This window comes from Hippopotamus amphibius, chromosome 6, assembly GCF_030028045.1.
Source record: "Hippopotamus amphibius kiboko isolate mHipAmp2 chromosome 6, mHipAmp2.hap2, whole genome shotgun sequence".
NCBI lineage: Eukaryota > Metazoa > Chordata > Mammalia > Artiodactyla > Hippopotamidae > Hippopotamus > Hippopotamus amphibius.
In genome coordinates this window covers 39,392,742-39,418,079 of record NC_080191.1, presented here as the reverse complement: position 1 = coordinate 39,418,079, position 25,338 = coordinate 39,392,742, and the positions used below count along the sequence as shown (strand labels likewise).

The 25,338-nt window shown below is 38.6% G+C and overlaps 1 protein-coding gene across 6 annotated transcripts in view; it reads left to right on the top strand.

Moving 5' to 3' along the window:
* The first annotated feature begins 6,643 nt into the window (after positions 1–6,643).
* Positions 6,644–25,338, top strand: part of SLC18B1 (solute carrier family 18 member B1) — a 29,800-nt gene continuing 11,105 nt past the window's right edge. Inside the window, exons 1-7 of one of the 6 annotated variants that reach the window (XR_009054322.1) lie at positions 6,644–6,893; positions 8,100–8,239; positions 16,976–17,095; positions 17,413–17,486; positions 18,229–18,376; positions 19,911–20,067; positions 23,227–23,363. Coding sequence is in view for 5 of the 6 variants with exons in the window: in XM_057739194.1 (XP_057595177.1) it covers positions 6,851–6,893; positions 8,100–8,239; positions 16,976–17,095; positions 17,413–17,486; positions 18,229–18,376; positions 19,911–20,067; positions 23,227–23,363 (819 nt within the window). In the remaining variant the exon portion in view is untranslated. Of the gene's footprint in view, positions 6,894–8,083; positions 8,240–8,775; positions 8,840–16,975; positions 17,096–17,412; positions 17,487–18,228; positions 18,377–19,910; positions 20,068–23,226; positions 23,364–25,338 lie in introns of those variants that run through there. The other 5 variants (XM_057739194.1, XM_057739195.1, XM_057739192.1 and 2 more) reach the window with 5 other exon arrangements.

The following is a 25,338-nucleotide window of genomic DNA, read 5'->3' as shown; positions in this document are numbered from 1 at the left end:
AAAAGAGAATTGAATGAGATGCTCTTAAACACTCGTTTGGTTTGGACAGTCTATGTCATCATTTTGAAACAATAATTTTAGTAAATTTTAGTAAATATTGAACATCTGTGTGGTCTGCCATAGTCATTTTCTGATATCATTTGAATTCAGCCACATGACACTGAGCTGTAGTTGATGCCAGCTGCCCTCCTGTGTCTCCAGGTGACAGATGACTTCTTTATTTGTAAGTGACAGCTGATACTTTTGTTTATGTTAGGATAAGTAAGCATGTTTGTTATAGAAAATTTGGGAGGTATTGTATCAATTATGGTTCTTTGCATTCAACAGAATAACCTATGGTCAACATAAAACAAACAAAAGTGAATATACTAGGGAATTACTAGTTGGCTCAGAGAATAAAAGACTTTGCTGAGCAGTCAGGTTCAGGGAATAATAGAAACAGGATAGTTCCAGGGATCTGGGTAGAAACTTTGACAAATTCTCTGAACTTAGTGCTTCTCAAACTATCTGACAATTATCTGACTAAATGAAGATTTTTCACCCAATCTGTCACAGATAATTAGTTTAATAAAATACAATAAATATTAATTACTAGTGGTTCTGCAAGACTAAGCCTCTTGCAGGTAATAAATGTAAGCCTAAACATTTTAGAAATAGCTCCCTGAAGACATTGGAGAATGACCAAAAGCACACAGAACTGGAGGGTGGGAATGGAGATTGACACTTGGGAAAAGGAATGACGGGCTGAATTCCCATTTTTATGGCTTTTAGTATGAGGGGAGCCCTCAGTCAGTGGCACATGGAACAATTAATAGTCAGAGATCCTCAGTTTTACTGCCTTGAAGACCAGAGGACAGAGTTTAGAGCAACCACAGCTGCTGAAAACGGAGGAGAGGGGGAAATCCCAGAAAGGAGAGAGACAGAGAAGGCAGACCAATATTCTGTGTATAGACTCAGCTAAACCTCTGGCCCCTGAACTCCACATGCATGGGGTAGACTTAAAGCAACACAATTAAGGCTAAAAGAAATACACAGAGATTTCAGCTGCTTCCCATCACTGGAGAAACAGATTACAAGGTTTGAGTCAAGGAAGATTAACTCTGCTGAAATTAAAAAAGAAAAAAAATCAATATGCTTTGAAAGAATACAAAGGAACCCAAAGTCTCTGCAATGTATCATTCATGATACATTTTTTTCTTATTAATTTTAAAAATTACGTGTAACTAAAGCAAAAATTATAACATTTTATTATGGACTTATGTCATTTGTAGATATAATGCTTATGAAAACTAGAACATAAATGATTGGGAGCTGGCACTGGATAAGTGGACCTACATGGTGGTAAAGTTCTTATTGTTTTGCATGAAGTGCTACAATATTAACTCAAAATAGACCAGAAATGTTAGAAAAATGTGTTTTGTAAACCCTAAGCAACCACTAAAAAATAATTCAAAAAGATATACCTAAAAACACAACAGATAAATTAAAATGTAATTCCATTTTAAATTGTTTCCCATTAAACAAGAAGAAGATAAGAAGAAAGAAAATAAAAAACAGATGGTAAGATATAAAACATAATAAAATAGTAGACTTAAATCCAACCATGTCAATACTCACCTTAAATGTAAATAGACTATCTGCTCAAATTAAAAAACAGAGATCATTAGAATGGATTTTTAAAACATCAGCTACATTCTGTCACTATCCCACGCGGCTTGTGGGATATTATTTCCCTGACTGCTGGGATTAAAGATCGAATCTGTGCCCTTGGCAGTGAAAGCAGACAGCCAGGGAATTCCCCCCCCCCTTTTTTTTTGGAAGAGATGCATTTTTAATATCAAGACACAGGTTAAGAGTAAAAGGGTGGGAAAAGATATACCTTGCAACCAATAAACAAAAAGGCTTTGGTGACTATGTTAATATCAGATAAAATATACTTCCAGAGTATTACTAATGATAGAGGTATTTCACAATCATAAATGACAAATGAGCGTGTTCACTGGAGAAACATAACAAATATATATATATAGGCAGAAATTACATGGTATGATAAGCAAAACTCAAAATTACAGTTGGAGATTTGAACAACTCCCTCTTAGCAATTGACAGAACAATTAGATAAAATAAGTTAGATCATAAAAGGTATGAAAAAAAACTGTCACTCTGACCTAGTTAACTTTTATAAAATACTACATCCAACAATAGTAGAATATTATTATTTTCAAGTGCACATGATACTGTTTACAAAGGTGGAATGCATACCATGCTGTAAAACAACTTTCAATAAATTTTAAGAGGTTGAAATTTACAGAATAGAAATATTCCACAATAAAATTAAATCAGAAATCAATAACATAAAGAGATCTGGAAAATCCCCCAATAATTGGAAATTAGAAACACACTTCTTATTAATCCATGGGGAAAAATAAATAAGGCAAATTAGAAAATATTTTAGATTACATGATAATTTGCAGGATGTAGTTAAAGCAGTGCCTAGAAAGAAATTTAAAACCTTTTGTGCTAATATTAGAAAAGAAGAAAGGGCTAAAATCAGTGATATAAGTTTCTAAAGCACAAAAAATAAGAGGAAAATAAGTCAAAAGAAAGTGAAAGGAAGTGGTTTCACTGGTTAATTCTATCAGACATTTAGGGGAAAAATAACACCAGTCCCATACAAACTCATCCAGAAAATATTGGAAATAGGCAAAAGTTCCAACTTGTTTTATAAATCCAGGATTACCATGATACCAAAACCTGACAAAAGAAAAGAAAATTACAGAACAACGTTACTCATAAACATAGGTAGAAAAATCTTTAACCAATTTAGCAAACTGAACCCACCTTACATAAAAAAGATAATATTGTATGTCCTAAATTGGGTTTATCCCAAGAATGCAAGTTTGGATTAACAGTAGAAAATTGATCAGTTTATCACATTAACCAAATAAATAAGAAAAATTATTTACAATTAAGTGCAGAAGAAACTTCTGATAAAAATCCAACACCAATTTATGTTAATGTCCCTCAATACATTAGAAATATGAGATCTTCAATAAAATGAAATATATAATCTGATAAAATGTACATATGAAAAATCTACAGCTAACCTCATACTTAATGGTAGAAGACCAAATGTTTTCTTCCTAAGATTGGGAGCAAAGTGAGTATCTCCATTCTCAACACTTCTATTTAACGTTTTCCTGGTAATCCTAGTCAGTGCAATAAAGTAAGTGAAAAATAAAAGCATACATTTCAGAAAGGAAGAAGTAAAACTCATTCATAGACAACATGATTATGCAGAAAATCTAAAAGAATCTATACAATAACTATTTGAACTAACGAGAAAATTTAGCCGGATTGCAGGATACAAAATTAATTTAAAATTAATTTAATTTTTTATAAAATCAACAAATGATTGGAAAAGTAAATGTAAAAAAATCCCTTTTCATAACTTCTAAAATGAAAATATTTAGGAATAAATTTGACATGAGACATGTAATACCTCTTCAATAATAACCACAAAACATTTCTGAAAGAAATTAAAGATTGACTTACATGGAAAGATATACCATGTTTATGAATTAAAAGACAATATTGATTGGATGTCAGTTCTCTCTAAATTGATCTATAGAGTCAACAAAATCCCAATAAGAATCCCACCAGAGTTTGTTTGGGTTTTTTTTTTTTTTTGGAGAAATTGGAAGCTGATTCTAACATTTCTATTGAAATTCAAAGCACCCAGAATATTTAGACTGCTCTTGAAAAGAGCAAAGTTGGAGAATTTTCACTACCTGACTTCAAACATAGCAGATCTTAACATGCGATGGAAGCAAGTAAGTGGAATAAACTGCCCCACCTAATATCCCTCTGGCGCAGGTGGCAGCATTCTGGGGAGTAGGGATGAGATTCTGACTACAGTGTCCGGTGCCTACCTCCAGTGGTGTTGGCAGCAGTTAGAGATATCTGGTCAACAGTGTTGTAGTAGTATGTGCACTGGACCACTTCTGTGGTGTGATTTTAGGCACATAGCCTGTAAGTGGTGTGTACAATCCTCCTGATAACCCTGTGTTTTACCTAATAACTTATGAGAAATTCATTTTCTGCTTAAATGAGCAAAAGTTGTTTCTATTAATAGTAACAGGGAACCCTGATTGATATAAATGCTAGGAAGAAAAATAAGGATGAAGGGACAAAGGGTTATGGGGCTGCATTTTGGATAAAGGAGTAGCAATGAGCTCTGAGGAGGTGACGTTTAAACAGAGACCATATTCTTTCATTTTAGCTTGTAAAAAAATGTTTCATATGTATATATGTCTAGATGAACATATAAAAATGTGAATAGATAATTGTGGTAGGCTGATAATGGATCCCAAAGATATGTCCACATCCTAATCCCTGCAAGTTATAAATGTTACCTTATTTGAAAAAAAAAGTTCCCTGCAGTTGTGATTAATTTAAAGATGTTGAGATGAAGAGATTATTTTGGATTTTGGCTCAGTGAAACTGATGTTGAACTGATGGCCTGCAGAACTGTGTTATTTTAATCTACCAAATTTGTGGTTATTTGTTACAGCAGCCACAGAAAGCGAATATGACAATATTTACAACCATAACACTAAGAATCTAGAAGGAGATTGGGAAGGAGAGGCATAGATATGAGGGGAAAATAGGAGTGTGAATATACGTACCACGAAATCTTTATATGAATTAAAAGTGGATGGACACAGAACAAGAATATCATTTTATTAAAATACATACAAACAATAATATTTATTAAACATGCAAGAGTGATTGCTGATGGGAGGGAATGGGAATAGGGATAGAGCAAAATAGATGACAAACGGAAATGAAAAATTCAGTTGAAAGATTGGAAGATAAAGTTAAGGAAACTTCCAATAAAATGGAGTAAAAAGAGAAAGAGATGAAAAGTAGAAGCGAAAAAGAGTAATAAGTAAGAGAGCCAGTCTACTGATCCAATAGCTATCTAAAGAGCAATCTAGAAAGATAGCAAAAAAAGGGGGTGTAGTCATCAAAGAAGTAATCCAAAAAAATTCTCCTCTATGGCTTGATGTTAGATTGGAGCAAGAATGTAGAGTAAAATGAGATTGGAGAAACAGGCAGGGATTAGATCATAAAGATTCTGGAGGCCACTCTAAGGAAACTTTGCTAGAGCTAACCCTGTTTAGAATGGCTCTAAAGGCTCTCCTTACCTACTTAGCTCACGCAGAAATTTTTACATAATCTTCAAGACCCACTGTAACATCACTTCCTCAGGAAGCCATCCTGGACTCATTTAGCCAAAGCAAACAGTTCTTCCAATATGTTTCTCTTACAGAACTCACTGCATTATAATGAATTGTTACTCAGTGTCTGTTTTATCCACTAGAAGGAGGTATATATGCTACTTAAAGGCAGAGACTGGATGGGACTCACTCATCTTTGAATTCACAATGCTCTGCACAAGGTAGAAACTCAATGGTCTTGAGTTACTTTATTTTACCTTGGCCCCAAATTAAGAATTACCCAGTCCTCAAATGTTAACCCTTCCCAAATAGTAAATAAGTTGAAGATAAGTGAAGCCTCTATTTTTTGTGCCAGAAAATTATGAGGGTGAGTGTAACACAGCAGCCATCTCGTTCAAGTGCCGAGTCCTTCACAAACTTTATCACCAGTGCTCACAGGGGCCCTGTGAGATAGGCATTATAAACGCAGTTACACAGATGGAGAGACTGATTTGTGGCCCAAAGTCACAAACAGGTAGTATAGTCATTCCTTAGTATCAGAGGGTATTGGTTCCAGGACCCCCAACACAGATGCTCAAGCCCCTTATATTAAAATGGCATAGTATTTGCATATAATCTACAGCACACCCTTCCATTTGGTTTAAATCATTTCTAGATTACTTACAATACCCAATACAATGTAAATGTTATGTAAATAGTTGTAAATACAGTTTAAATAGTACGTAAATAGTTGCTACTGCTTGGCATATCCTTTTTGCTTTTTAGTTATTTCTGAAAAAAATTAAAAAAATATTTTCCATCACCCTGCGTCCTTGGTTGAATTTCGGGAATGCAAGAGGAGGATAAGGAGGGCACCGTAAGTGCCCTGAATTGAACCTCAAGGCTCTGCCTCCAGAAGGAGTACTCCAGCCTCTCCACCATCATTTCTTGCAAATTTTTGTTTTTTCCTGGGTACTTTACATCAGTTAATTCATTTCCAGGTTACTGATGTCTGGCTTCAGTGATTATAAACACTGCATCATATACCCACTGTGAAGAATAACTCACTTTTAATAAAAAAAAGTTGAGGCTGCTCTCGCCTTCTGTGGAATGTGTAGCTCTCTAAATAAACTTGCTTTCACTTAACATTAAAAAAAAGTCGTTATAAACCTAATTTTCTAGTTCACATTTGTGCTCTTAAGTTTAGGCATTCCCTATCTTTTCTGTGTCTACATAAGCTTCCTTTCTTACTCTTGGTATTCCTAAGTTTCACTCATTTTAAGATAGGGGGTTCAATTATATGAAATATAGACTCATCCTTTTTTTGTTTGCTTTTATCTCATACAGAGAGAAAAAGGACACCATATTCTAAGCGGTGGATGTTAACCGCCTGTCTTTTAAAAAAAAAAAAAAAAAAGCCCTTGCTCCGCCCTCGCCCCGCCCCCTGGAGCTCCTCCCCGTCCTCCAGGGCTGCGTGGAACTCAGGGCGCTGCCGGGAGGGAATCTGGGAATCGAGGATGCCTGGGCCTGGCTGAGCAGTCGCCGCCAGCCTTTCCGCTGCTTCAAGGCTGAGTCCGAGGGCGCGGGCTTGGACAGGCGAGCCGCGGCGCCGAGTGCGCGCGCCGCCCATGGACGCGCTGGGGGACCTCGAAGGCCTACGCCCCCCAGGAGGTGACAGAGAGCAGCGAGGCCGGATGCACTTCTGTGACTTGGGTCCTGCCACTTTAAGAGCGATTGAATTAGCTTTAGCGTGATTTGTTTCCGAGAGATTCGAAAAGACAGGGTCCTGGCAATGGGGTTCGGGTCAGCGTGTTTTTTCTCTCTGAAAAGGGTTGACGTTTGGGCGCTGGGATGGTGCGGAAGTGGTCTCATTGATTTTCTTTCTATAGCTCTACCTTTAAGTACTGTGTGTTTAAGAATATGCCCCTTAGACAAGAGAAAATCATTACATTTCGAGTCCCTACTGTTGTCCTCCTCGCCCCTTTAACTTTCTGTCAGTTACCTTCCTCATCCGCTACCAGAATTTTTACAAAGATTCTTAAGACTTGCTCCTGTTGCACAGATTTCTTTTTCTAGACAGCAGTGGCAACTTCTGAAAAAAAATAGAGCAATTCAAATATATTTTTCTTACTTAAGTTTATTTTTTCTCAAAACCATTTAATTTAAAAATAGGAAATAGGAAATAGATTTACTGAATGTTTGGAACTGAGTAATTGACCTGGTGTCTTTAAATTAAATGGAAATTTAGCCCTGGGAATGAATATTAAATTAATTGCTGCAGAAGACCTGTAATTAGTGTAAAACACTTACTGATTTACGGATTTATGGCACTTGTTTTTCCAGGAGCTGCCATTGTAAGTATTAACCTCTCCAGTTGAATGATTTAGCTTGTTTTCTCCTACTTACACTTCACTTGACTTCAATAGTACCTTCTTAGTAAACCACTAACATGATGTGCTTAAAACATGATTGAGTCCCTGTAGCAGCTGAGTCTAGTAACTTGAGAAAGCACATTATACTTCAGAGGACAGTACCCTTTGGAGTGCACCCTGTGACCTTATCCTTCTTGAAGGAATCTATTAAAGGTGAAAGAAATAGGCCTTGTAGTGAAGGCAAAACAAAGCAGATGGTTTGATAAATTCTGCACTGAAATTCTAATAGGGAATAGTATGTAAATGAAAGTGATATATTTTGAAAATTGCAGTGATATACAAGGATTATGTCACATTTGATCAAATGTGCTATATTCAAAATAGCCCTTAGCTCACCAAATGGTATCTTCAGAGCGCATTGTGTCTGTGCACAGAAGTGACATTTCTGTTCTTTGATCAGTAGTCCCAATTACTTCTCTGTAATTGCAGCCTGTTTGCCTTCAAGGTGATGGCCCTCCAGGAAGTGAACGGGAGACATCCAGGTGGCTTTCAAGAGAACAGATTTTTGTACTGATATCAGCAGCTTCCATTAACTTAGGTTCCATGATGTGCTATTCTATCCTTGGACCCTTTTTCCCTAAGGAGGTAAGACATTTTAATATCCTTATGAACTATTAATGTTTTAAAAAAGCCTTTGAAATATTGCATTTTAACAGTATGGAGGATATAAAAATCTGTATATGGCAAAGATGATGTATAGAACTTCAGCCAATAGAAAACCTCTTAGAGAATATTTGATATCAGAAAAAAAAATTCAGTAATTCAGTCAAAATAACATCATCTTGGGAAGTAATTTACCTAAATATAATTGACCTTCTGAGGATTACTGTACTTACTGTGTAGTTTGATTCATCTGTTTGGTTTCCGCAACTGATAAAAAAAAGGAAGTGCACTGAATAACTGAGATTTTAATGCTATTGCAAAAGATCTATGTTAAGACAGTAACTCTGTTCCTGGAGTTTGGGTTTATTAATATTTTGGAATTAGGAAGACATGGTCCACTAAATTCCCTTTTCTGACTTGAATTTTATATGGAATGTAGTGGCAATGTTTGTGCCAAGGAGGAATTCTGATTAATATTGATTAGGTCCTTCTAATCATAGTGTTTTATGTGGTGCTAGGGTCTATGGATAATGGCACAGACTCCAAGCAGTAACCGCCAGAGAATCCACCTGGGATCTGGAGGTCAGTGAGTTATAGTAGGAAAGGAATGGTACTGACTTGGCTGAGTAGAGATAATATGCCCGTGTGTTTTGCTTCATGCTCTTTGCCAAAGTCTCAGCTCACGATGCACGGGACCCTCCCAGTCCTCTTACTTCTTGGATAACATGTGGTCCTTCCTTCTGTGTGCTGCAAAAGACAATAAACATGGCTTCTCTGCTAAAGGAACAGTACAACTCTGTACCCATAGGTGCTTTTTAGTTTTCAGTGAAGCTTCCCACACATTTCTCCCATTTGGTTTCCATAGCAACTCCATAAGATAGGCAGAATAGTCAGAATCTCATCATGTTGCAAATGAAGAAACAGACTCTGAAGTTCAGTTGTGTTTACTGAACGACTTCCCACCCTAGAGTGTGCTGGGCATTGGGTGTGTTAGGGCTGGAAGAAAGATGAGGAAGATGTCCCTCTCTCATCTGTCCATTGGGAGTGGAAAATGTGAAAAAAAAAAGTGGTGCGGAGTGTTTGGAGCTCCTTGAAGAGGATGTCCAAAATGTTGGGAGACTCTAGGGAAGGGAATGGTTAATTTCACCACTGGTGAGGCTGGCCAATGTGGGAGGGAAGCAGGGAAGGGGAAGACTGAAAGGGACTTGGCAGGATAACCCTAAGGTGAATCTAGAGAGATGGTAGTTCCCAAGGTGAGCAAGAGAGGCAAGGGTATTCTAGGTGAGAAACCCGCAGAGGATAGTCACGAGATTAGCAAAGTAAATAGCATGTTCTTAGGGAACCATGGACAATGGTGGGGCTTGGGCCTGGGGCGCAGTGAGGTCTGATGGGAGCAGAGGATCTGAGAAGGCAGGTTGGCGCTCGAATGCAGGGGTCCTTCCATGCAGGCCAAAGATGTAGTCAGCGAAAAGTTATCAGAGGTGTTTGGGCAAGACAGAGTAGACTGAGCATTTATGGGTTTAGGGAAAAAAAATGATGACACTCTAAATATATGCAGTTTATTGTAAAAAATAAAAAAATAAAAGTTAAAAAAAAATAATGATGGATGGAGCCTGTGGAATTACTGTGGAGAAGAACAGGAGTAAGTGGGCCAACCAGTTAGAAGGGCATTTCTCTGTTCAGCTGGAACTCAGTGAGGGCAAGTAGTGTTAGATTCGTCTTAGTGGAATACAGACAAAGGAGAAGCAGGCTGTGGGTGTGTGCTATTTTTTTTTTTTTATTAAAGTTTTTGATTTAGTTTCTTGCTTCCAAGAGTCAGGGGAGAGAACATTCTAACTTTAAAAGGTATAGATGTGAAGAGTGGGTTCTTCTTTTTCATTTTTAATAAAAGCCTTGGGGTTGACAGACCCTAAGTTTTGCAGTGGCAAAACTTGCTCTGCCTCCTGTGTATTCTGTTATCCTTCCTATTAGCTGGAGCTAATTAGGTCAAGGGAAAACAGGGCCCTCCTTAACTTCTGGTGCAGGATTCCTATTTCTCCTCACCCTTTTTCTGGCCGCCTTCTCCTTTGGCAGAGGATTATAAGTGAACTAAAGTTGCATTTAATAGTTGTTCTTGCTGTCCTAATGTGAAGCAGGATTCACATGCCAAAAGTAGTATTCAGTTGCTGCTGTGGTGTGTGATTTTAGGACATCCTAAGTCACCATCCTGCTTCCACAGAGAACATGGGAACCTGTGCAAGATGGAAACTGACATGACTGCTGGGACCATGACACAAGTAACTTGCAAGTCTGTATCCTCATCTATAAAATGGGGCCAGCTAAAAATACATCCTCAATTTAATTGTTGTTAGAAACCATATAGAACAGCATGGGTTATAGTGAGGGTCCAATAAATGTTAGTTGCTGTAACTCTTACGTATTTTCTGCCAGACTCTAGAATTAAATACCTTTCAGATCTATTAAGCAAAGAACATGGATGTGACTTGACCAATGAATGTTCTTTCTACATCTTAATTCACCCCTTTGATGAAGCATTCCCTTTGAGGTACCTATTTTACATTGCTAGGGCTGCTGTAACAAAGTACTACAGACTGGGGACAACAGAAATTGTCTCACAGCTCTGGTGGCTAGAAGTCCAAAACTGAGATGTCATTATTAAGTCTGGTTCTTTCTGAGGGCTGTGAAGGGAGGATCTGTCCCAGGCCTCTCTCTTTGGCTCGTAGATGGCCGGCTTCTCTGTGTGTCTTTTCATATCATCTTCCCTCTATGTTTGTCTCTGAAGAAATTTCCACTTTTCATACAAAGATACGAGTAATATGAAATTAGACTCCACCCTTAATGACCTCATTTCAACTAATTACCCCTGCAAAGACTCTATCTCCAAATAAGGTCACATTCTGAGGTACTGGGAGTTAGGACGTCAGCATAAGAAGTTTGAGGGACACAATGAACCCCCTAACACCCCCTGACCTTTGTGTAGTAGAAATGTGGACTCCGTATTCCCGTCTATATCCTTTTGCTAGGAATGCCATTGAAGGCATCTTTCATAGTGAGATCTCTCTTTTCTCCACATTGTCTCATGTGATGATTAGTAATGGAAGGGAAATGGCTAATCCCGAGTCTCAGGATTATGAGTTGAAATTCTGCACAAGCAGTTTCTACAATGCTCTAGGGTCAACTTCTCCACTCTCTCCCACCACCAGGCACTTAGGGACCACACTTCAGGGGTAAGGGGTGCTTCCTAGAGTGAGGGGGTCTTTCCTTCCTATAGATTAGCTATGAAATAGTGGAGTTCACCTATCTGGTTTCCTGTGGTATGCTGCTCTGAGAAATGTGGGGTTTATTTAGAGACATAATAACATACAAGGAACATTTTTTAAAAAGACAAGGATTGAATGATGATCATAACTTCGTATGGGAAGCGATAAAGTAAATTTTTATCTTGAAGTTAGGGAGAAAAGGTAAAGAAATAGAATTACGGCAGTTGTGGAGGATGGGTTTTAAAGGGAGTATGTGTGTACACACACGCATTTCTGTATTTGGAGTAAAGTGATTTGTGGAAGAGCTGAAGCTCAGGCAAAAGGATGAATCTAAGTCAGATCTTCTGACCATAAAATATTCACTGCTGGCTCCTGGGTACCATGTGTGATGCATGGAAGTTTCTCGATAAATAACCGCCGACTGCCGGAGAGGACAGATGTGTGTAACCGCTGACTGCCCGAGAGGACAGATGTGTGTTTCAGGCTTCGTGCTTCATAGTTTGCCAAGTTGCCAACCTTATCTTAAAGAAATTAAGCTCATATTTTAACCCTTTAAATGGTTATAGCTAGAACCTGATCCAAGAATCTACTATAGTTCCAGGGTTTTAAAAAGGTTTTCAACCCTTCTGTCTATTCAGTTGTACATCACAACTAACAGTAGCATTTGAAGTTCAAAAGAAGTAGATTTAGAATAAATACTATATCATCTGTAGCAAATTTAGGAGCTCACTGGTAGAATAGCCTATAAACATTAGTAGGGATCACTGATGGGCAATAAACTACTCCAAATGTTTCAGGAGAACAGAGAGAATGTCAGGAGGTGGGGGAGCTTCTTTCATCTGTGTTGTTGACGTCAGGAAAGGATACTTCATCGTCTCCAACTGTCAGGTAGTTGGTAGTGGTATCAGAAATGGAGAACCGGACTGAACAGTTCTTGGGATGACTCATGTACCAGCTTAAGGAGCTTTCTGTTCTTGAGGTTTTTGTTTTTGTTTTTTTTAAGCTGTTTATTGGAATATAATTGCTTTACACTCTTGTACCAGCTTTTGAGGTACACCAAAGTCAATCAGCTGTATTTATACGCATATCCCCATATCCCCTCCCTCCTGCAACTCCCTCCCACCCTCCCCATCCCAGCCCTCTAAGGCATCACCCATCATCAAGTTGATCTCCTTTTGTCATACAGCAACTTCCCACTAGCTATCTATTTTACAGTTGGTAGTGTATATATGTCTATGCTACTCTCTCACTTCATCCCAGCTTCCCCTTCACCCCCCAACCCCCAACCCCATGTCCTCCAGTCCATTCTCTGCATCTGCATCCTTATTCTTGCCCTGTCACTGGGTTCATCAGTACCTTTTTCTTTTTTTTTAGATTCCGTATATATGAGTTAGCATACAGTATTTGTTTCTCTCTTTCTGGCTTACTTCACTCTGTATGACAGACTCTAGGTCTATCCACCTCATTACATATAGCTCCATCTCATTCCTTTTTATGGCTGAGTAATATTCCATTGTATATATATGCCATATCTCCTTTATCCATTCATCTGTTGATGGGCATTTAGGTTGCTTTCATGTCCTGGCTGTTGTAAATAGTGCTGCAATGAACATTATGGTATATGTTTCTTTTTGGCTTATGGTTTTCTCTGGGTATATACCCAGTAGTGGGATTACTAGATCATAAGCTTTTGCACAGCAAAAGAAATCATAAGCAAGACAAGAAAACCCTCAGAATGGGAGAAAATACTTGCCAACGAAGCAATGGACAAGGGATTAATCTTCAGAATATACAAGCAGCTCATGCAGCTTAATACCAAAAAAGCAAATAACCCAATCCACAAATGGGCAGAAGACCTAAATAGACATTTCTCCAAAGACATACAGATGGCCAATAAGCACATGAAAAGATCCTCAACATCACTAGTCATTAGAGAAATGCAAGTCAAAGCCACAATGAGGTATCACTTCACACCAGTCAAAATGGGCATCATCAAAAATCTAGAAACAATAAATGTTGGAGAGGGTGTGCAGAAAAGGGAACTCTCCTGCACTGTTGGTGGGAATGTAAGTTGGTACAGCAACTGTGGAAAACAGTTTGGAGGTTCCTTAAAAAACGAAAAATAGAACTACCATATGATCTAGTAATCTTGAGTTTTTTTTGACCAGCAAAGTGGGTTTTTTTTTTTATTTATTTAGTGGCATTTGATCCTATAACTAAATGTAATACTGATAGGAAAACCTTCCTTCTGTGTTTCTCCTTTATTCTTAAACTAGTGCCACACTCACAATGCTTTGTACACCAGATGTGTGGGGTTCTTTTTCCTAGACCAAGCCGTTCTCTGTGACACCACCTTGATGTCCCACCATTCAATTCAATTCTGACGCTAACCTGAATTAGCCCAAACCCCACAAGTTAAGAGTTCAGTCCCTCGAGACTGCCCCTTGCCACTTCAGATGCCAATCTCAAGTAGTAGGTCTCCAGGTTACCCCCAACTTCTGTCCAACTTGGCTACAAATCAAAGGTTCCCATGACACCCCCTCCCCCACTCCTGCACCTTGTATTCAGTTATTTGCTAGAATGGCTTACAGAACTCAGGGAAACACTTGCTTAATGTTCACCACTTTATTATAAAAGGATGTGATGACGTATACAGATGGGATGCAGATGGAAGAGATACAGAGGGTGAGGCATGTGGGAGGGGCCACGGAGCGTCCATGTCCCCTCCGCGTGAGTCACTTTCCCAGCACTTCCATGTGTTCACCAACCTGAAAGCTCCCCGAGCCCCTTACCTTAGGAATTTTTGTGGAGGCTTCATCACGTAGGCATGATCAACCATTAACTCAATTTCCAGCCCTTCTCTGGTGGATGGGGTGTGGGACTAAAAGTTCTAAGCTTCTAATCATGGCTTGGTCTTTCTGGTGACCAGCCCTGCTGCAGGAGTCCACCAAGAGGCACCTCATTAGAACTTCTGTCACCCAGGAGATGCCAAGAGATTTAGGAGCTCGGTGTCAGGAACCAGGTTCAAAGACTGAATATGAGAACAATATTGCTCCTAGAGCTCTTATCACTTAGGAAATTACAAGGGTATTAAGAGCTTTGTGCCAAGAACTGGGGACAGAGACCAATATATATATTTTCTATTATCTCATGAATACCAGAAAGAAAAAGAAAGTATGTCAAGATCAGCTGTTTGCTTAGTTCCGCTGGTGAAGCAGGGCCCAGATTTCCTTAACCAAGGTTTTTTGTTTTGTTTATACTCTAATTCTAATTTTTGCTAGCTAAAGCTAACAATTCCTTTTTTTTTTTTTTTTTTTGGTGGGGGACTTTATTGAAGTATAATTGATATACAAAAAATTGAACATATTTAATATATCCATCTTGATGAGTTTGGACATATGCACACACCCATGATGCGATCACTACCATCAAAATGCTAAACATATTTAGCTCTTCCAAAAATTCCCTTGTTTTCTCTTGTGGGTTTTTTTTTTCTTTTTCTTTTCCTGTCATGAGAACATAATGAGCTCATCTTACACAGCAGAAACTTTATGCCCAAGGAGCAGTAATTCCTCACTTCCCCCTTCCCAAAGCCCCTGGCAACTGCGATTCTAGTCTCTGCTTCTGTGAGTTTAACTACTTTAGGTACTTCATGTAAATGGAATCGTGCAGCATTTATTCTTCTATGACTGACTGACTTCACTTAGCAAAATTTCCTCAAGGTTCATTCATGTTGTTGCAGATGCCAAGATTTCCTTCTTTTTGAGGCTGAATAATATTCCATTTTATGTATATGCCACATTTTCTTTACCCACTCACTGTCAGTGGACATTTGGGTTGTTTCTATATCATCTTGACTATTGTGAGTTATGCTGCAGTGAACGTGGGGGTGGAGATATATCTGAGACCCTGCTTTCAGTTCTTTTGGATATATACCCAGAAGAGGAATGGCTGGATTATATGGTAGTTCTACTTTTAAAGTTTTGAGGATCCTCCGTATTGTTTTCCATAGTGGCTGTACTATTCTGCATTCCCACCAACAGTGTATAAGGGGTCCAATCTCTCCACATCCTCAACAACACTTATCTTTTTTTTTTTCAATAATTGCCATCCTAACTGGTGAGAGATGGTATCACACAATGATTTTAACCTGCATTTCCATAATGATTAGCGATTTTGAGTAGCTTTTCATATACCCAATGGCCATTTGTGTGTCTTTTTTATAGAAATGTCTGTTCAAGTTCTTTGCTCATTTTTATTTTATTTTATTTTATTTTTTAGTTTATTGGCTGTGGTGGGTCTTCATTGCTGTATGTGGGCTTCCTCTAGTTGCATAGAGCAAGAGCTACTCTTCATTGTGGGGTGTGGGCTTCTTATTGTGGTGGCTTCTCTTGTTGCAGAGCACGGGCTCTAGGCGCGTGGACTTGAGTAGTTGCAGCATGTGGACTCAGTAGTTGTGGCTCGTGGACTCTAGGGCACAGGCTCAGTAGTTGTGGCGCACAGGCTTAATTGCTCAGAGGCATGTGGGATCTTCCCTGATCAGGGATTGAACTTGTGTCCCCTTCATTGGCAGGCAGATTTTTAACCACTGCGGCACCAGGGAAGTCCCCTTTGCTCATTTTTAAATCAGGTTCTTTGTGGTGGTTTTTGGACTATTGAGTTGTTGGAGAGTCTTACATATTTTGGATATTAACCTCTTATATTGAGATGGTTTACAAGAACTTTCTCCCATTCCATAGGTTGCCTTTTCACTCTTTTGATTGTTTCCTTTGCTGTGAAGATTTTTAGTTTGATGTAGTTCCATTTGTCTGATTTGTTTTATTGCCTATATTTTTGGTGTCAAATCCAAGAAATCATTGCCAAGATCAGTGTCAAGAAGTCCCCCACCCCCCGTTTCCTTCAAGAAGTTTAACAGTTTCAAATTTTATGTTTAAGTCTAATTTGCTTTGGGTTCATTTTGTGAGTGGTGTAAGATGGGGTCCAGTTTCGTCCTTTTGCATGTGGATATCCAGTTTTCCCAACACCATTTGTTGAAGAGAATATTTCTTCCCCATTGTATGTCCTTAGCACTATTGTGGAAGATCAATTGACCATATTTGTGTGGGTTTATTTCTGAGCTCTCTATTCTGTTCCATTGGTCTATATGTCTGTCTTTATGCCAGCACCATACTGTTTTAATTACTGTACCTTTGTAATTTATTTTCAAAATCAAGAAGAATGATACCTCCAGCTTTGTTCTTTTTTCTCAAGATCGTAAAGCTAACGATTTGTTATAGGCTTGATGAGTGAACTATTTTCATGTCATAAACTAGGTTTTATTACAGTTTCCTTTCCTTCCTCACCCTGTTTATTTTAAAATAATAATCCTTGAAATTACTCTACAGGTAAAGGTTACAAGAAGGTGATGCTCTGATCTAGTAGCTCCATTTTTCTATATTGGTGCTAATTTGTCTTTCAGACCTTGTTTTCTGTTTCTTTAAAGGCTGAAAAGAAAGGAGCCAGCAATACAATTATTGGTATGATCTTTGGATGTTATGCTTTGTTTGACTTGCTGTCATCTTTGGTATTTGGAAAATATGTAAGTATTAAATACTTAAAAATTGTATAATGAGCTATTCTAATTTACTAGTCTAGAATTTCCACTGGTACAGAAATAACCACCATTATATTTTATGAACTGTGCTTCAGTTGACAGTTACATTCTTAAAGTTGATTGATTTTTAACTTCTTCCATGTTTGTAACACGTGTTGTCATTTCACTAAAAACTTATAATGTTTTGTTAACTGTACATATCTTCCCCAAATCTTCTGTTTCCTGATACAGTGGGTTTGTTTACATCACTATAGACTTGTAGCAGTCATCAATTTACCCCTTTTCTTTGACATTTATTATAGCTTGTACATATTGGAGCAAAATTTATGTTTGTAGCAGGAATGTTTGTCTCAGGAGGAGTTACGGTTCTCTTTGGGTAAGTCATGTTCTGATATGTTTGGGAGCTTGAACAGATTTCATAATTTATTTTCAGTTTAAAATGTTAATGGTTTCTTTAAATCAATCAATACCATTGATTGTGAAGTGCCTGGTGTGTGACTAATGGTGAAGGGAGTTGAATGATACAGTGAGTGGAATGAATGACATTGACCTTAAGAAAAGAGCCCTCTAGGGGACCACCATTAAGCTGGCTGCTAAATCTATTCTTTAGGCCTCCTGTGCTTGTAAGTGACAGAAACCCAACTCACTTTTCTGAGCTAGAAAGACTTTTTGGCTTAGGCAAAAAGGTGAATTTCTTACCTAAAGAATCAGCTAAAAAACATCAAGGTATGAATGTTAAGATAATGTCATCAGAAATCTTTCTCAGGTTCCTGGTTTTGCTTTCCTCTTCTTGTGCTTTTCTTTGTTTGTTTGGGGGAAGACCTGAAAGTACAAAGTCTTTCTACATGGGTTCTAATCAGAGTCACTGTACATTTTTCAAAAGGCTTATTTAGTATTATTATTAAGGACATCAAATATATCAATAGAAAAGGGCAATGAGCCTATCATTATGACTCAAATTCCTCCTGCTAAAAATATAACAAAGAAACTCTTAAAATATTCATATTCTAAAGAGATTTATTTTAGTGACTGTGGTTGAGGTATTACTGTTTGCAGTGAGTACAGTTAAAAAAATCAAAATCAATTTGGTATTTGAGAATCATGTTATTCTTTTTCAGTGTATTGGACCAAGTTCCAGAAGGACCAGTGTTTATTGCTATGTGTTTTCTAGTGAGAATAACTGATGCAATAAGTTTTGCTGCAGCCATAACCGCATCTTCTTCTATCCTTGCAAAGGCTTTTCCAAATAATGTGGCTACAGTAATGGTAGGTATTTTATACACTTTTACTATTTTCCTCTTAGTGTAGGCTAAAATATTTACTTGACCTTTCAAGTCAAAGCTGGGGCCCATTCTTCTAGACCTGCTTTTTTTCTACTCTCTGTTTTTACCTTTTATCCCATTTTCTGCCTGTAGCAACAGGCCATCAATAAATGTACCCTTAGTCTTACTTAGGTGTTCTTCCTGGGCTTAGAAGCCCCTGAATGGGCAAAACCAAATATTCTTTTTACCACTTAGAAACAAAAACCCCTCTATAGTATTTGCTGTCTCTCTGTAGCCTAGATTGTGGCTGGGGTACATAGATTTGTACTAGAGTCCTTCCTCCACTTTTCCCAGATGCATGGAAAGAACCTTAGAGATCATCTCGAAGTCTAAAAGTGCTTCTATGCAGTTGGTCTGAGGAGTGCCCTCTTATCTTACCATAAACATCCAGAGACTGGTAGCATCTTATTGGCGTACATTTTCATATGTTGCTTAGATGCCTCGACACCAGGTATTAGTGACATGCCAGATTCCTGTCCCAGCTTTTGGCTGCTGTCTCTCTGATCCTATCTTGGCTTTCCTATAGTGCTCTCCTCTAGACCCAGGCATCCCTGAAGGACTCCTGGTTTGCATATCAGAACAGGCACCGCCCTCAGAGAACTCAGGGTCTAATCTGCTCAGTAACAAGGATTCCCTCATTTACCCATATTGATACAACAGTTTGAAAGTTTTGACCACCAGGTAAACTATTTGCTGTGCAAATATAAATCTTCACACTTTTATTAAGTATATATACACATATATTTATACACTTATGTAAATATGTATATATGCATATATGTATCTGGATAGATTCACTTTAGGTTCTATAACCATTTGCCATGCAGTGGTGGCCATTGTAACAGGTGTACTGTTTACATTTCCAAGAAGTAGATTTCTCAAAAAGGGTTCAGAAGGATACTAGTCCATTGACATGCTCTGTAAGACAGGGTTTTGTGGCTAAACATGTTTGGAGTATGGCTTTGCTGTCCTGCAACTTAGAGATGGCCAGTTCACATTAGAGCTAGTTGTATTTCATTTCATGTGTCAACAGTCTGTTTATAATATTTTCCCATTTTCCCATAGGATTGTTGATTTTTCTCATTAATAGTCACTCTCATTATGCATTTGGGAAATTAGTCCTTTGTCAGTATTTTTTCCCCATTCTTCATTTGCCTTTTAATTTTTTTTTGCTATCCATAGTTTTTCATATTTTTATGTAATCAGATTTATCCATCTTTTCTTTTGTGTCTTCTGAATTATGTCATAATTAGAAAATTTACCTCACCATGAGAATTAGAAAGCAAAAACTCATATTTTATTTTCCTAGTACTTTTATGATTTCAGTATGTATGTTTAAATTTTTGGTCCCTCTTGGAGGGGGAGGGTGTAAATTGTAAAGTAGTTAGAATTTTTTTCCAGATCCTGCCCATTAAATCTTTGTTAGTTTTTCAAACAAAATATGTTAACTCAATTTTCTTTTGTTTTCCCATTTTTAGGGAAGTCTGGAGACTTTTTCTGGACTGGGACTAGTGCTAGGGCCCCCTTTGGGTGGCTTCTTGTATCAGTCCTTTGGCTATGAGGTGCCTTTCATTTTTCTGGGATGCATAGTTCTGCTGATGGTTCCTCTCAACATGTGTATTTTACCTAATTATGGTAAGACCTCATTTATTACTCATTTTAAGAATCTTCAATTTAAATATTTTTATGTCTTTGTAGGAGACCAATGTAACACATACACACTTTTATTTTATATAATTGATAATGGATTTGTAGAGCATGCTGAAAAAATCAATTTCTCCTTTCAGAAATGTTGCTGTAGGCTGTCAGTTTATATGAATTTCTATATGTCATAAATTCTTTCTGACCTATAGAACTAGCAAACATTAAATTTTTTATCATAAAACATATACAGTGCCCACCAAATGTCTTCTTGGATTTATAATTAAAGATTCACCATCTTCTTACAAGGCTCTGTGACAGGAGGACAAAGTCACACCTTCCTTTCCTGTGTTCCTTGCAGCTGTGTGTGCAGCACAGCCCAAGGGTGAGGACACAGGGCCGCATCGGGCAGTAACAGGAGTCATGCTGGCTTCACAGCCTCATGCCCCACAGGAGTCAGCCTGTCTTACAAGAATGCTATGGGCACTGCTGCCAGGGTCTCCATGAGGCACATGCCAGGTGCGGAGTCAGCACTCTCAGGGATGCACAAAGCATTACATATTGATGATTTGTGTACAGTTCCTTCTGTCCCGATGAAATTTACCAGTCAGGGGTTATTTTCATTATAAGCAAGACTGCATAGTAATGGAGTTGGCATTTTACCATTGTCAGATTACTAGTGGAACAGAGCTAGAAAGTTAACTAGAGAAATGGAGGAGAGCCTGTCCTCTTTCTGTGAGTAGTGGTGGTTATTTCTGTAGTAGGGCATCCTGGACTGTGCTCAGACTGGGTTCACAGGAGAACACTTGGCTAACAACTAAGACACTGACACAAGGTCAGATTCTCATGCAGTAGGAGAAGGAGTTGTGTTAACTCTTTATCAATCACACCATATAAGGAAAAAAGACTTTGTTTACTAACTAATAATGGGACGTGGTATTTAGAACTTCTGTGGTTAGGTGCTGGACTGGCCCCAGCATCGGTAATTCGAGTCCTGGCCTGCTCTCCTCATCTCTACCCCTCGCCCCTTCAACTTGGTATGATTTGAAGCCCCTTTAATCAATGCCAGCCTAGTTACTTGGTACTTATTTCTCTTCAGTTCTGTTATTCCTCAATTAAAACAGAGGTAAAAGTTGTGGGATAATTAGGGTCAGAGCCAGACTTTTTACAGATCCATAATACCTTCTATATGCACGGTAAATGTAATTGATTTAAGTTGATCTTCAGTCGTTTATATTTTCAAGGTGACTAATAAACACCTGTAATATACAATTCAGAATCCACAGCCAATGAAGTCTCCCTGCTGGCACTGCCACACTGAGCCGCATGGTGCTGCTCATCCCCTTTCTAAGTCAAATCTGTAGTTAAACATCTTAGGCTGGGCTCACATTTGGTTCATCATTGAATATTTGGCTAATAATTAAGAAACTAACACCACAGTTTAACTTTCTCCCTCATATCCTGACAAAGTCCAAATGTAGCACTTAAACTAGTTGACTCACACTTTATGCTTTTTTTGTACTTTGCTCCCTGGTGGATCATTATTCACCAAGAATTTATCAAGTAATGAACTGTGGTAGGTGCTGTTGGAGAAATGAGGATATGTCAGTGCTGATCTGGCTCCCAGGGAGCTTCCTGGCCTGGCTCAGCACCAATCTCCTAACTCATCCCCCTGCCTCCATTTCCCAGGAGACCACAGAGCGGTCTCTTTAAACCACAAATCTGATCCTCTCTCCTTGTTTGGAATCTCTAATGACTTCCCAGGCTTCTTAGCCTACTTAAGAAAGTCCTGCGTTATCTTATCACTAGATCCTTCTGCAATATGATCTCTCCTCTCTACACTGTAATCTCCTTCCTCCACCTTTACTTCTGCTCTTTCATTTCCTCAGAGTAGTTTTCCCTCACTTCTGAGTCTTGGGATGAGCCATTCCTGGGTAATATGCCTGCACTATTCTTTCCTCTTTCTTTGCTTGCTCATCTCAAGCTCACCCTTTATGCAACAAAGAACATATTACTACTTTTGGAAATTCTTTCCTAAACAGCTTTCCCTGTTTTTAAAGGCAACCTTCTCATGTGCTCTAATCAGTATCCTCCTAGCTCCATCCTATCTCTCTCCACGCATTACTGTAACTTCTCTGGGAGGTCAGGGTCTGTGTTTGTCTCCTTTGCCTTTGTCTGCCCAGCATTTTGCGTGGTATCAGATAAATTTGTTGGAAGATAGGAAAGTCATCAAACAACAGTAAACCACATAAAATGAAATACAGTTTAAGTGGTAAATTACATGGTATAGATTAGGAGTGCAGTAGGAAGCAGAGGTAAAATTTGTGGGATAATTAGTGCTAGATCCAGACTTTACAAAGTGTGCTTGAAAAATTAGCAGGGGAAATAGAAGGGAGTTATAGGATATGATTGGAGGCTGGGAAGCAATCATCCCCGGTGCTTGGGAGAGTGAAGAAGTTGTGTTGCTATTGGACTGGCGAGATGTGAGTTTAGTGCTCAACTGACCTTGATTACCAAATGAAATGTACAGATGTACACAGGATTCAGTAGCATCGCTTTCTTCTTCTTCTTCTTTTTCTTCTTTTTTTTTTTTTTGGCCTCGCCACGTGGCGTGCAGCATCTTAGTTCCCTGACCAAGGATCAAACCTGTGCCCCTGCAGTGGAAGCAGGGAATCCTAACCACTGCACTGCCAGGGAAGTCCCGAGCATCCCTTTCAATCCAGTGTTTTTTCACTAGCAGAAAAAAATTGATTTATATCCTTTGAGTAACTCAGATTCCTCCTCAGCACACATTGTTCCCTGATAAAGCACCTGGCTTTTCCTACGCACCAGATCAAACTTTACATATTCTCTGTCCCAGCTAGGGAAGGCCTCACTGACTTCTAGGTAATGACCTATAACCAAGACCACTTCTTCTCTTCACACTCTGATTCCAGTTGATTCTTTTTGAATTTGAGAAATTATTTTTAAGAACAGTGAAATGGTCTCTAGGTTAGACTAACTTATATGCAAATTTTAGGCAGACTCAAAGGTGTGGTTATTTTGATTACTGCGTAAAGGTGACCTTACCAATTTTGCTTTTCAAAATACATTGAAAGATAAAGTTAAGCAATTGTCATTACTCTAATTGCTTTTCTTATTTTTACCCCAAAGGGTCTGATCCAGGGAAACACTCATTCTGGAAACTCATCACTTTACCCAAGGTTGCCTTTATATCCTTCGTCATCACCTCACTCAGCTCATGTTTTGGCTTCCTTGATCCTACGCTGTCCCTCTTTGTTTTGGAGAAGGTGAGTAGCCCGGTGATGAAGCCTTCCGCATTGTAGTAGGTGGACATAATTGCCTGTTCTCGGGTGCTTCTTGGTGGAAAGTCCTGGGAGTGGGTGCAAGAAGGAGGCAGAATGAGAGCTACACACTAAGACAGCCTGTACCTTCCCTCTGTCATGTCTCTATAACTAGGGCTCTGATTTGGTATACCAAATGAAAGAAGCCTTTCATCCGGTCTCCTTTTTCCAAGGCCCTGCTCGAGTCATCAGAGTTCTGGCTTGGGCAACATCTTGGCTGCTTAATAAGGATACTCTCCTCTGTTTTGATTCCAGTGAGGCATTTGGAGTACTTAGTGGCTCATTTAATGTGAAGTGTCCTTCTTTTCTAAGAGATCCCCTCTGGGTCCTTTTACTTTTTAGTCTATTGCATACATATTCAAAAGACTGTGGACTATATTCATCTGAGATGGGAAAAAGAAACTGAGAGTCTCTCTCCATTTTTTTAGTGCTGAAAATTAAATACTGAATTTCAAATTTTGATGTCATAGCAATTTGTTCTTAGATATTTCTGAGAAAAGATTATTAATAATGCAATAAAGTATATTACTAAGTCTGGTAGTTAATTATACTGGAGAATTAATCTGTGTTCATAAAGACAGAAAGCTACTAGCTGCAGCCCATACTCACTTTATTTGAGGCCCTAGAATGAAAAAAGCACAGGTACCAGAAACACAGCCCCTTCAAGTCAGTAAAGACAGTTTTGGGTATTTCACAGGTAAACTTGGGGACTGTAATTTTAGTGCTGGGCTCAAGTTTTAACAATAATATCACACTTAAGCAGTGAGCATCTATGCAGTAATGCATAAGAGGAACATTTTGTGTTCACGGCGACACATTCCGTTCACATTATCCGTAGTGTGTCTCTTTAAGAGTCATTTTTCTGTCCTTTTAAGAGGTGTGTCCAAACAGTGAAAAAAATTTGTAACCGATCTCTCATAAACCCAAGGGGTTCGTGTCTAACTTGTAAAAAATCTTTAGAAATGTATTTTTCTGTTTCTGGATCACATTTTTTTCCTGCTGCCCTTCTTCTGCCTTATCAGTCATGTGAATTGGCTGTTTGCTGCCCAGTCATTGGTCACCCAGCCTTTTAGGGAAGGAGGGGTTCACTCTGTCTCCCCCGCGTTGTAAAATAAGAAGAGGACATTTCTGATTTTTGTATCTTGCTGCTGTCTTTAAAGGGCTAATTTTTAGCTTGAGTTATGTCTTAAAAATTGTTAAAGCATGTACTGACTTATAAATAGATCTCATGGGCTTAGTTAAGGATTAGTTAAGGAAATTAAGGAAAATGAGAACAACTCAGATAACCAAGAAAGGCATTTATATCATGTTGGTAACAGTAACAGAGTTACACGGTAGCTTACTGGTTTAAAAGCCTTTTAAAATGTGTCATACCATCTAATTCTTTAATTACAGATTAATATCCCTTTGACACGGAGTGAATAGATTATTGTGTTTTTTACACCAGTGCACTTCAGTCTGTGGACAGTCAATATCACCTAGGATTTTTGTTAGAAATGCAGATTTTCAGGCCCCATCCCAGACTTTTTTCCCCCCATAAATTTATTTTTTTATTTTTTTATTTATTCATTTATTTATTTATTGGCTGTGTTGGGTCTTCATTGCTGCGCACGGGCTTTCCCTAGTTGTGGCGAGTAGGGGCTACTCTGTTGTGGTGCATGCACTTCTCCTTGCGGTGGCTTCTCTCAATGTGGAGCATGGGCTCTAGGCACTCAGGCTTCAGGAGTTGCAGCACGGGGGCTCAATAGTTGTGGTGCACGGGCTTAGTTGCTCCATGGCATATGGGATCTTCCAGGGCAGGTATCGAACCCGGGTCCCCTGCATTGGCAGGCAGATTCTTAACCACTGTGCCACCTAGGAAGTCCCCATCCCAAACTTTTTGAATCAGAAGTTCTAGGGCTGGGGCCCAAGAACCTCTTAT